Source organism: Microcebus murinus, chromosome 6, assembly GCF_040939455.1.
Source record: "Microcebus murinus isolate Inina chromosome 6, M.murinus_Inina_mat1.0, whole genome shotgun sequence".
In the NCBI taxonomy this organism is placed as follows: Eukaryota; Metazoa; Chordata; class Mammalia; order Primates; family Cheirogaleidae; genus Microcebus; species Microcebus murinus.
Genome location: NC_134109.1, coordinates 40,893,121 through 40,906,438, shown reverse-complemented (window position 1 = coordinate 40,906,438; position 13,318 = coordinate 40,893,121). Strand labels below are relative to the sequence as shown.

Sequence of the window (13,318 nt, the reverse complement as noted above, 5' to 3'; positions counted from 1 at the left end):
ATTGTCTTAATTTCAGGGGTTGCAAAGTAAACTACAGAGGCCATACAAGAAAGCCAAATGAGAAAAATAGGCTATTTTGAGACAAGAGGGAGTGATGGGGTCTGGGGCAAAGTAGAATTTATGTGACTCACTTAAATACGTTTAAATTTCTTTAAAACATTGTGCTATCTAAACAAAAAACCTTTGCCACTGTGACTTTGCAACTCCTGGTTTTATATTCATTCAACAATAACAAAAACCTTAATGTTTGCATGTGAATTATTTTTATATAATAAATATATATACCATTATTGTATTCACCTACCAATATATTTGTACAGGCCAAATAGTTTGGGGGTTGTTTTTGTTTTTGATATAGAGTTTCACTCTGTTGCCCCAGGTAGAGTGCAGTGGTGTCTTTCTAGCTCACTGCAACCTCAAATTCCTGGGCTTAAGAAATCTTCTGCCTCAGCCTCCCAAGTAACTGGGACTAAAGGTGCACACCACAACACCCAGGTATTTTTTTTCTTTTTTTTTTTTTTTGAGACAGAGTCTCACTGTGTTGCCCGGGCTACAGTGCCTTGGCATCAGCCTAGCTCACAGCAACTTCAAACTCCTGGGCTCAAGCAGTCCTTCTGCCTCAGCCTCCCGAGTAGCTGGGACTACAGGCATGTATCACCATGCCTGGGTAATTTTTTTTCTATATATTTTTAGTTGGCCAATTAATTTCTTTCTATTTTTAGTAGAGACAGGGTCTTGCTCTTGCTCAGGCTGGTTTCGAACTCCTGACCTTGAGCCATCCTCCTGCCTTGGCCTCCCAGAGTGCTAGGATTACAGGTGTGAGCCACTGCGCCCAGCCAATGCCCAGCTATTATAATTTTTCCATGTTTAGTAGAGACTGGGTCTCCCTCTTGCTTGGGCTGGTCTCAAACTCCTGAACTCAAGTGATCCTCCTGCCTCGACCTCCCTGAGTGCTAGAATTATAGGTGTGACCCATCTCACCCAACCTGGCCACATAATTTTTGGATGGGTTTTTTAAAAAAATACCAAGTGAGGTAAAAACTTAACACTCCCGCTCCTTTCCTCAGTCTTTTCCTCATGGCTAATTTTAGTCTTATGGTGATACTCAAGGGTAGGTTTAGAATGATAAATGGGGCAGAGGTAGATAGTATATATCTTCACAGATGCATTAAATTAGCTGTACCAAAATATGACTTAACATCTGGCATTGTAGGATTTTGAGAAAATTCAAATTTTCCAGCTTCATTAAAATTGTATCACCTTACATTGGGTTCACAAAAAAAAAAACAAAATAAAAGAAGTCATGTATCTCTTCCTGTTGACTGTGCTATATACTTGTATATATTTTACCTTCACAGCCTGAGGAAGAACTTGATCCTGAAGAGAGGGACAACTTCCTCCAACAGCTTTACAAGTTTATGGAAGACAGAGGTATTTTTATGCTCATTATTTAAAAGTAGTCATTTCTTTTAAGGTTTACATTCAAGGTATATGCATTGTTTTTGGTAATATCATGGTGTACATAGTTTTGGATTTTAATTAAAGCCTAACAATCAGTTATACCTGATGGTAGTTAACATGTTTGGAATAAAAACAAATTATTAATTTCTGTTTTGAGTAGAAATAATCTGCATGCCATTCATTACTAATGCTATATTTATAGCAAGTAAATGTAGCCAGATCCTTATTCTCAACAATTAAACATAATAGATCAGTCCCTATTTGAAATGGTACAGATAGAAGAAATAGAACCATTATAATTTATCATATTGCTTGACATTCATTACTCCTAGAAAATCCTCAGATAAATTAGTTCTAGACATTCTTTGCCCTTCAGAAATCATCCTTCAGATTACTGCTAACAGTCTTAACAATTTGCATTAAAACAGTGAAAATGGAACCACAGCCTAAATGAAACTTCCCCTTTCCATTGTGTTTGTTCAAGCCCAAGCTTCTTGAATCAGCAGCATTGTTGGCCACACCTCGCAGTCCCAAGGTTTAATCTAGTTTTACCCAATTCATTGGCAGGTAGAGAGGCGACTTTAGACTTTATTAGCTATAGAAGTACAAATCCTAGAATCTAAAGACTTTTACAAAGCTGTATATGGAATATAGAGAATATTTTGTGTTGTCTTACATAACATAGATTCTTTAAGTATGTGCCTCTTATGAAATTTGGGAAATTAGAAATTGATAACTTTGTTTTCAGATTAGTATTTTTCACTTGAATAAACCTTTTACTATGTTCTTATAAAGGTACTCCAATCAACAAACCACCTGTTTTGGGCTATAAAGATCTCAATCTCTTCAAACTCTTCAGACTGGTTTATCATCAGGGTGGATGTGACAATGTAAGTGTAACATTGCTCTTTGAAATATGTAGTGATGTCATGAAAAGTTAAATCATCTAATATTACATTATTACATGCACTTCAGGTAATAAGCACATTTTCTTAAACATAGAGTTTAAGAAATTTTAGAGTTTAAGAAAGTTTAAGTTTAATTTTCTTGAACATAGAGTATTAGTGTAAATTATTTCCCTTTGCAAATGTTAACACAAAAACTTAATTTTCCAGATTGATAGTGGTGCTGTATGGAAGCAAATTTATATGGACCTTGGCATTCCTATTTTGAATTCGGCTGCTTCCTACAATGTAAAAACTGCTTATAGAAAGTAAGTAGTATAGTTTGTTCATCAAAGAATTCATATTTAGAGGAAATATTTTCCATTTAATTTGTTAACAGTTAAACAAGAGTGTATCAAACAAGGAGCATTAAAGGTAGGGAAAGTGTATAAAAAGTTTAGGTTAATAGGTACTTGTGATTGAAAGTATTTCACTATATCAAATCTGCTTTACTTCATCTCTCATGTTGTCCTGCTTTCCTTTCCAAAATCAGGGATGCAGGTAGTATCTATAGTCTGAAATTATTATACACATTATAGAACTGTATCTTTTGGAGTGGACAACTTTGTGTGAAAACTATAATAGCTATATTCAGTTATCACAACCTCAAATTTCTTAGGAAGGCATTTTATTTCATTATCAGTATTTCTGTTTATAATCCTGTCTAAAACATCAAGATATTAGTAACATAGAAAAAGTACTTTGGCTGGGCACAGTGGCTCACACTTATAATCCTAGCACTTTGGGAGGCCAGAGCTGGAGGATTGCTTGAGGCCAGGAGTTTGAAACCAGCCTGAGCAACATAGTGAGACTCTGCCTCTAGAAAAAACAGAAAAATTAGCCAGATATGGTGGTGCGCACCTGTAGTCCCAGCTTCTCAGTAGGCTGAAGGAGGAGGACCACTTCAGTCCTGGAGTTGGAGGTTGCAGCGAGTTGTGATGACGCTGCTGTACTCTAGTCCCAGCAACAGAGCTTAATTAAAAAAAAAAATTTTTTTTAAGTGACTTGACCTTTACTTTTAAAAAGAATATGTTTAATAACATAATATTCAAATTAAATGCAAAGATTTCTTAAATGAAATATTATTTGTTTAGGTATCTCTATGGTTTTGAAGAGTATTGCCGTTCTGCAAATATTCAATTCAGAACTATTCACCACCATGAACCAAAAGTAAAAGAAGAAAAAAAAGACTTAGAAGAATCAATGGAAGAGGCCCTAAAAGCAGATCAAGAAATGCCTCTAATAGAAGTGAAGAGTGAACCTGAGGAAAATATTGATTCAAACAGTGAAAGTGAAAGAGAAGAGATAGAATTAAAATCTCCAAGGGTGAGTACTTACTATTAGTTTTACCTGGTTTATTTTAAGCATTATTTAAATTTTTTTATTATAGACATTTTCAGATATACACAAAAGTACTACAGTAAACCTAGTTTATTTTCCAGTATTTAATTTTACTTCAGCTAGACTAGCTGGCTACTTTTTAAAAATTATTTTATACATTATTTCTTCTACCTGAAAACTTTTCCTCATCTTTTGTAGTTATGTTTGATCAAGTTGTTCTAATCTGAGTTCAGTCTCATATATTCCCTTCCTTCGAGTCTTGCTGAAGTGTCACCTCATTGAAGCCAATGGTAGTCACCTTTTCTAAAATTATAACCTACCTCTTCCCTTTGGCACTCTCAATCCCTCTAATGTTGCTGTTATCCATAATTATTATGTTTATTATTTATTGTCTATTTTGTCCCACTCTATGCTAGAATCACATTCCATAAGAGTAGGAATTATTGTTTATTTTGTTCATTGACAGCTCCCAAGCATCTAGGATAGTGTGTGGCACATAGTAAAGGCTTATTAAGTAGGTCTTGAATGAGTGAATCTCCTCTTTATAATATCTGTGCCCTCAGCCAGATGGTGTCTTGTCTTTCTCTGTAACTTTATAACACACTTTACAGCTCTAGTCATTTGTACACTGGTTTTGTCTTCCAATTCTACTCTTCTTCTCCATTAATCTATAAGGAATTGTCATCTGCTATTCTGATCAGTGTCCAGTGATGTCTACATACTAGGATTTATCAAATTTTAGGAGGAGAAAGAAATTTACCACCTTATCAAAGAAGTTTTAATTACTATTATATGAAAGAGAAGATGAAAAAGAAGGTGAAATTACTTTTCTCTTTTAGCTCAGAAACCATTTTTTAAACTATTAATTCTAAGTATTATCTAATAAATGGAATCTTATAGTGAATGTCATGAAATATCCAAATTGGTCTCTTCATTTCTTTTCTAATTTTATTTTTTAAATTATAGCAAAATACATACAACATAAAATTTACCATCTTAACTTTTAATTTTTTCTTAGAGATAAGGTCATACTCTTATCACCCAGGCTGGAGTGCAGTGGCAGGATCATAGTCCTCTACAGTCTCAAACTCCTAGGCTCAAGTGACCCTCCCACCTTATTCTTTCTTTTTTTTTTTTTTTTGAGACAGAGTCTCGCTTTGTTGCACAGGCTAGAGTGAGTGCCACGGCGTCAGCCTAGCTCATAGCAACTTCAAACTCCTGGGCTCAAGCAATCCTCCTGCCTCAGCCTCCCGAGTAGCTGGGAGTACAGGCATGCGCCACCATGCCCGGCTAGTTTTTTTCTATATATATTAGTTGGCCAATTAATTTCTTTCTATTTATAGTAGAGATGGGGTCTAGCTCTTGCTCAGGCTGGTTTCGAACTCCTGACCTCGAGCAATCCGCCTGCCTTGGCCTCCTGGAGTGCTACAGGCGTAAGCCACTGCGCCGGCCCCCCCTTATTCTTTTAGTAGCTGAGACTACAGGCGTGTTCCACCATACCCAGCTAAATTTTTTTTTTTTTTTTTAAGAGATAGAGTCTCACAATGTTGCCCAAGCTGGTCTCAAACTCCTGGCCTCAAGCAATCCTCCCTCTGACTCCCCAAAGTGCTGGGATTACAGGCATGAGTCACCAATCCTGGCCTCCATCTTAAGTAATTTGAAGTGTACAGTTCATTGACATTAAGTACAATCAGTGTTGTATAACTGTCACCACCATCCAGCTGCAGAATTTTTTTACCCTTCAAAACTGATTTTCTGTATCTATTAAGTAATAACGCTCATTCCTCCCTCCTCTAACCCCTAGCAACCACCATTCTACTTTCTGTATCTATGAACCTGATACTCTAGATACCTCATATAAGTGGAATCATACAGTATATTTGTCCTCTGTGACAAGCTTATTTGACTAAGCATAACGTCTTCAAGGTTCATCCATGTTGTAGCATCTGTCAGAATTTCCTTCCTTCTTAAATGTGAATAATATTCCATAGTATGTATTATGGACACACTTTCTTGTCATTACCTAAAGACCTTCCTGTCCTATGTAGTGTACTGTGCTGTATAGTATGGATGAACCATACATTTACCTTCCCAGGATTTTCTCCCGTTTTTTACTATTGTAAAAAACAATACATATACTTGTGAAAATATCCTCCTTATTTATCTGAATATATAAGCCAGACTTCTAAAAATGGAATTTCTGGAACAAAGGCATACAGATCTAAATTTTTATAGATAATAGTTGTTTTCATTCATTTACCTACAGATATTTAAAGAGCACCTGCTATGTGCCAGGTACCTTCTAGATCTAAGGATACAGAAGTGAATAATACAAAGTCCCTGCTGTCATGGAACTTGCATTCTAGTGCTTTGTGACAAAAATAAATTAGTGTACATAGTAACAAGGGAAAATTTTGGTTTATTGAGCTATTAATTGTATTCTATTGCTCCCTAAGTTGTTGGCTCTTTTTTATCCTTGGTTTATTCCAATAAGAGAGGGAATTCTGCCAGTGTATAGAGCTTGATTTGAAGGAGAATCTAGGAGATAGGGAAATGGCTCACCAGTTTCATGGGCAGCTGAGCATGCAGGAGGCTGGGTAGACACTGCTGGAGGTAAAAGAAGTTACTGCTGGCCCGTGAGCTCTCCAGATACTCCTTCAAAGAAATCTCACTTTTTGCCGTTGATCCAATTCAGGCCTTTTAAAATATAGTGACAAATAGATACAGTGATAATGTAAATTTTATCTTAGTAAACAGTGGAATTAGAGACCACAGAGCTATTAAAGAGGCTATAATTTAGGGAATTTATGTATTATTATGGTTGTTAACTTTTATCATTTACATTTAGATAATTTAAAATTTTTATTGTCAAGGAATATTAAAATTGAGATAAGATAATGTAGTGAACAAAGAAGAAAATTTTTATTTTTTATGTAGTGTATAGCTTAAGATCATAGTAAGCCTAGATATAATTAAGTAATCTATATTAGTTATTCTTTTACTTTCAATAGAAAAAAATACCTGTAAGTTGGTTTTTAGGGTCATGTCTCAAGCCATAGAGCAGACTAGTCATTTCTGTGAAGATTAGGGAAAGGACATATTTTCCTGCTTTTTCTTCCCCCTTAAAGTGATAGCCGTTTTAAAGATTTTATACCCTCTACTAGGGACGAAGGAGAATTGCCCGAGATACAAATTCTATTAAAAAGGAAATTGAAGAAGAGAAAATAGAAGACAAATTAAAAGATAATGATACAGAAAATAAGGATGTAGATGATGACTACGAAACTGCAGAGAAAAAAGAAAATGAGCTACTACTGGGGAAAAAAAATACACCAAAGCAAAAAGAGAAGAAAATTAAAAAGCAGGAGGATTCTGACAAAGACTCAGATGAAGAGGAAGAGAAAAACCAAGAGAGGTACATTATCTTATGTTTGTTCTCCAGAAGCACCGGTCTGGGGTACAACAGCGCTTTGCTCCTGCTTAGAGATTCAGGTTTGAGGGAATGTTTTCTTATTGGGACTTCCGTTCCTCTTGTCTAATGAAGGTGAGACACATTATGAAGATGATGTGTATCGCCTTTCGGAATTGGAGAATATACTGGTCGCACCATTTTAATAGCACTTGTGCCCTAAACAGTGGCCTCAAAGAAGGCTGCGCCACCCAGTCAAAAGAAAGGTCCTGCAGTTGACAGCAGGGAAGGGAGCTGGAGAAAAATGGAGGAAGTGGACAAGAGGAAACAGCGACAGCAAAAATTCCATTTTAAAAAAGGTACAATGTGGGAAAGCTAACAAACACATGGGTGCACAGTACTAGCAGATGTTTCTGTGTGTTAGCTTTAAGACATTTTTCTTTTTCAAGCTATTGTATTAGAATAAGTGGCATGCACCCCTGATTCTAGTTTGGAAAATACATTCTTGCCCCACATCACACCAATAAATTTCAGCTTTTTAAATGTCCTTCTTGTTTGCTGTTGAGTGAAAACTGTATTTTTTTTCCCATGTATTAGACATGTATCAACTGAATTGACTTAAAAATAGCTAAAGATTAGGCAGTCCAGCTAGATCAAGGTAATGTCCGACCATGTTATTTCATTGACCATTTCTATAAGTGTTGTCAAATTTATTAATTTTTAAATTCTACTTAAATATGATTTTTAAATGAGCAACTACAGCATAACACACTTACTTATAATATAAGCTTTCCTCCATAGTAGTTATTTTTCAGTTATTATACTACGTGATACTGAATTTTCTAGAAATTTGAGTTGTTAAGCCAAATTTGGGAAAAGTAGCCTGCTAGTGAGAGAATAAATATTTGGAAAAATAGGAGAATGGAGTAGGTAAATTGATTCAGTACAGATAGGTACAGGAGCTATCACAATTACATGTGAAGTAGGTTACGTGAATGAAAGAAAGTTCTGTAATGAAATATATTTAGGATTAGGAAAAGTGGGAGGAAATAATTGGAGTTGGGTATAATAATACGAGTACAGTATTTTAAATATTTGGACAAAATATTTAAGCAAAGGTGAGCCACTTAAAAAGTAGGACCTAATTATACATTGAAATTTTATGAAGAAATAAACATCAAAATATGTATATATATTGCCTGGGTGACAGAGTGAGACCCTGTCTCAAAAAAAAAAAAAAAAAAAAATGGTTCCTAAGGTAAATAGCCCTTGTTTATTATCTTGCCCACCAAGAAAACTAGTCTTGCTAGTTTATTTACATATACATGCATCTAAGTATATAAATAATATGTAATTTAAAAAGATTTCATAATTGATATGTAAATGGACAAAGATATATTTTAGAGAAACTTTCACAGACATGAATATGAAGAACAATATTCCCTTTTATTAAATAACTGAATATACAGACATTAAACAAGTCTGTATTCTCATTATATAGCAGGAATCATGGAAAATGGGGAGACTTTTTATCTATAGAGATTTGTTTTAAGTAGTTTTTCTCATAGTATTTTAAAATTACCTCATCAGTCTATATTATTGAAACATATCCTGGAAGAAAAAACATTCCCACTGCAAATGGGCTGTCAAAGCTGCTTCATGTTAGGTGCCCTAGGGGCCACCAAAATAATGCCCTATATTTATTAGCACAATACCTCCTCTTAAGCTTTTAAAACTCATGTGATATTAGAATGATCTTTGATGCAATTCTCTTCTGAATCTTCCAGGGTTAATACAGAATGTTTTATCATAAAAATATTAATAATATTGTTGGACCTCCCTGAGTGAATCTCTTTTATACCTGACTATCAATAGAAAGAAAAGCTAATGGGTAATAGAAAATGAGTAAAAGCTAATGAGTAAATAGAAATCAACACCAAATATGCAAAGCTTTGTTCTCCTGGTGCTATCCTGCCCTGTCAACAAGTGACCTAATATTCAAATATCTATTGTTTCTTTGTTAGGGCTGGGAAACCTCAAAAATATAAATGAGTTTAAAAGACATGGTTACTGGCCAGGCACAGTGGCTCATGCCTATAATCCTAGCACTTTGGGAGGCCAAGGTAGGAGGATTGCTTAAGGTCAGGAGTTTGAGACCAGCCTGAGCAAGAGTGAGACTCCATCTCTACAAAAACCAGAAAAATTAGCCAGGCGTGGTGGCACATGCCTGTAGTCCTAGCTACTGGGGAGGTTGAGGCAGGAGGGTCACTTGAGCCCAGGAGTTAGAGGTTGCAATGAGCTATGATGACGCCACTGCACTCTAGCCCAGGCGTCAGAGTGAGACCCTGTTTCAAAAAAAAAAAAAAAAAAAAAGACATGCTTACTAAGGTAAATAGCTCTTGTTCATTATCTTACCCACCACAAAAAACTAGTCTTGCTACTAATCTGAATTGAGCAGAAAGTAGTAGTAATGTAGATTTAAGATAATTCAGTTGCAAGAAGTTACAAAATGTGTTTAGATCATTTTCACTTAGAAGGTGACACTTAAATATGAATCTTAAAGACTTTTTCAGAGCATATTTCTCTTATTTTGTTTTATCAAAAGTGATTTATTTGATTCCACATCATCATTAACTATGATTATTGATTGGCCTTTAAGAAGTATGGATTTACTTTTGGTACAGTGCACCTTTCCACAATAAATTCCTTAGTAAGTAGGCCATAAAAGATCTTCTCCTTCTCCTCCTTCTTCTCCTCCTCCACTGACATGTTATTAAGGTAATATTTAGGTTGTGAATATTCTAGTGACACCTTGAATTCTTTTAGCATATATTATTTTGTTCTCCATTAAGTTATTAGTAGCATTATCAATGTTATAACTTACTGCAGGGAAGACACTGAAAGCAAATGTGACTCTGAAGGGGAGGAAGATGAGGAAGACATGGAACCCTGCCTAACAGGAACCAAAGTGAAAGTAAAATATGGACGAGGGAAAACGCAGAAAATTTATGAAGCTAGTATTAAAAGCACTGAAATTGATGATGGAGAAGTTTTGTACTTGGTACATTACTATGGATGGAATGTCAGGTAAGCAAGAAAATATTTTCCTTACTATTGAAATTTTTTCAGTGGCTAAAACAGATCAAATTGATATTGTGAAGAACTAAAGCAAATAATGGTATAGGTTTACAAAGTATACTTTGATTCTGAATTTTCCAAGACTTTGACATTCCTACTGTTTTACTAGCTATGTCAATGCTTCCAGTCAGAGACTACCAGGATCACACCTATAGTTTGAACAAATTAGGTTTATTACTCATTTACAAAAAGGGAGAATCCACAACATGGGGAACCACAGGGCCACCTCAGTAACAGGGTGGTGTTAGATGGATCAATGAAAGCTCAGGGCACCACCTTTGGGAACACTAGCCCAGGATTCTGTGGAAACATTGCAGAACGTGGACAGGGAACCAGGCCTGCAGCTTCCAACTGGGCAAATGTTTGTTTATTTGTTTCCTTAATCAGAAATTAAGCCTATGACAAGTATTATAATAATTCTAAGTTAGTTAATAAAAAAGAAAAATTTGAGCTTGTGTTTGATTTTGGGGAAGGTATAAGGAAGTAGGACTTTGTTCTATGTTGGATGCTATCAGGAAGCTGGGGTAATTTTATGATGATTGGTTTTGTTTTGTTTTTTCATAAGAAAACTACAGGCCGATATTTCTCATAAACATGGATGTAAAAATTATAAAAGAAGAGATTAGACTAAGGTTAACACTATAATTGGTCAAAAAATAGCAGCTGCTCATATTAGGGAAATTAGGATGTTTGGTCATTTTTGTGGCTTGGACAATGTTTCTGTTTTTTCCGTGTTCAGACATGATTAGGGAGTGGTCTTTTGTTTGTTTTGATCCATCATGGTCACAGAATAGACTTGTCTGATGTTGTTCTGTGAAATTGTTCACATTCAACGGGACAACATGGCCTAGTTGTGAGTGCCAGACCAGCTTGGAGTAGCACAAGGTGATGGTTCAAGGCCAATCCCTGAATGTTTGGGATGCTTTTTTTTCCTTTAGAAAGTCTTTTATGTTTAATGTCTCTGGTTGCCCTGTATTTATTGGGAGCTAGATTGCTCCAGGGTTTTTGTACATACTAGATATGTACTCTGTCATAACTCAACTCCCTCATCTCTAAACTGGGGAAAACAAAATACCTATTTTATAGAGATGTAAAGTGCAGTAGTCCCCCCTTATCTGTGAGAAATACATTCCAAGACCCCCAATGGATGTCTGAAACTAGAGACAGTACCAAACCCTATTATAGTGTTTTTTTTCCTCTACACACATACCTACGATAAATATAAATTAGGCAGAGTAAGGTATTAACAACAACAACTAATAATAAGATAGAATACTATAATAAAAGTTACATGACTGCAGTCTTTTTCTCTCTCAAAATATCTTACTATTTTTGGATTATGGGTAACTGAAACCATGCTGTGGCTAAGTGCGGACTACTGTAGTGATAATACCTGTATTAACATGTAAAGTGCTTAGAACAATGCCTGACACTTAGTAAGTATCCCATGAATGTTAACTCTTTTCTCTTTACTACATATTGTTGAATTCAGGGGGAAAGAACTTTAACAACTTTGAGTCAACTATATATTTGTAGTTGCAGCCTTTGATAGCCTTTTTTCCTCAGATTCTATTCATTTCACAACCATTCATTCTTATGTATCATCTGTATATGCCTCTGTTCTGCTTTCTAGAATTTCTCCTTCCTGTTGTTTCTTTCTCATCCTTTTATTTTTTTTATGTTTTTTTGAGACAGAGTCTCACTTTGTTGTCCAGACTACAGTTAGTGCTGTGGCGTCAGCCTCGCTCACAGCAACCTCAAACTCCTGGGCTCAGGCAATCCTCCTGCCTCAGCCTCCCGAGTAGCTGGGACTACAGGCACGCGCCACCATGCCCGGCTAATTTTTTCTATATATATGTTAGTTGGCCAATTAATTTCTTTTTATTTATAGTAGAGACGGGTTTTGCTCTTGTTCAGGCTGGTCTCAAACTCCTAAACTCAAACGATCCGCCTGCCTTGGCCTCCCAGAGAGCTAGGATTACAGGCATGAGCCGCTGCACCCGGCATCTTTCTCATCCTTTTAATGTTTTACTTTAAGACTCTTCTCAGTATTCATTTTATTATTATTTTATTTTTATTTTTATTTTTTTTTTTGAGATAGGCTCTTGTTCTGTTCCCCAAGCTAAAGTGCAGTAGCATCGAAATAGTTCACTACAACCTCCAGTTCCTGGGTTTATAATCCTCCCGCCTTAGCCTCCCACATAGCCGGGGCTACAGGTTTGCACCACCTTGCCCGGCTAATTTTTCTAATTTTTTGTAGAGACTGGGGTCTTGCTATGTTGTTCACTTATGCTGGTCTCAAACTCCTATCCTCAAGTGAGCCTCCCATTTCAGCCTCCCAAAGTGCCAGGATTGTAGGCGTGAGCCATCACAGCCATGCCCTCAGGTTCTTCTTAACTGGTTTATCTTCTTAATTAGTTGCCTAACTGGTTACTCACATGGTTTGTGATTTTTCTATTGTCCTTCCATACCTCAAAAAGCTGGTATAATACTGGCATTCTCATTGAGATAGAGTCACTATAATTCCTAAAGAATATTTTCAGATTTCCATTATAAAATGGGAGCATCTGCAAATGTGAGGGGAGTCCTGGTCTCTAGTTGAGAAATCCTGGGACCAGCCTTGGTTGGCAGGATTAGTGCTAGAAGTACCAACATGACATATGGTTGTGACCAGGACTGTGTGGCCTGGACCAAGTATACTCCAAATCAGGCCAGCACTTCTTGATATCTCCTGTGGAATTTTGGAATTGGATAGTTATTCCTTTGTTAATCCTGGATCAGATACATAACTATCTTATTGCGCTTACCAGACTGTACTTACTTTTCCTGTATGTCTATCTTCCATACTCGACTATGAGTAGCATGAGAGCAAGGGCCTTGTTTTCTGTATTATATTCTCTACATGCTTCCTCATATAGTGCCTGGCCCCTTAGTAAATGTCTGAATGAATGAATATTTCTCAATAAGATAATAAAGTACAGATACATAAAAGCCTGGTACCATGCTCATAGCTAGTCCTATTTCA

The 13,318-nt window shown here is 36.1% G+C and overlaps 1 protein-coding gene across 2 annotated transcripts in view; it reads left to right on the top strand.

Moving 5' to 3' along the window:
* The window catches only part of ARID4A (AT-rich interaction domain 4A), a 76,900-nt gene that overhangs the window by 41,130 nt on the left and 22,452 nt on the right, over positions 1-13,318 (top strand). For both annotated transcript variants that reach the window (XM_012785628.3, XM_012785631.3), the window contains exons 12-17: positions 1,359-1,431; positions 2,257-2,351; positions 2,577-2,674; positions 3,500-3,731; positions 6,911-7,161; positions 10,045-10,242. In XM_012785628.3, coding sequence (XP_012641082.2) covers positions 1,359-1,431; positions 2,257-2,351; positions 2,577-2,674; positions 3,500-3,731; positions 6,911-7,161; positions 10,045-10,242 — 947 coding nt within the window. The remainder of the gene's footprint in view (positions 1-1,358; positions 1,432-2,256; positions 2,352-2,576; positions 2,675-3,499; positions 3,732-6,910; positions 7,162-10,044; positions 10,243-13,318) is intronic.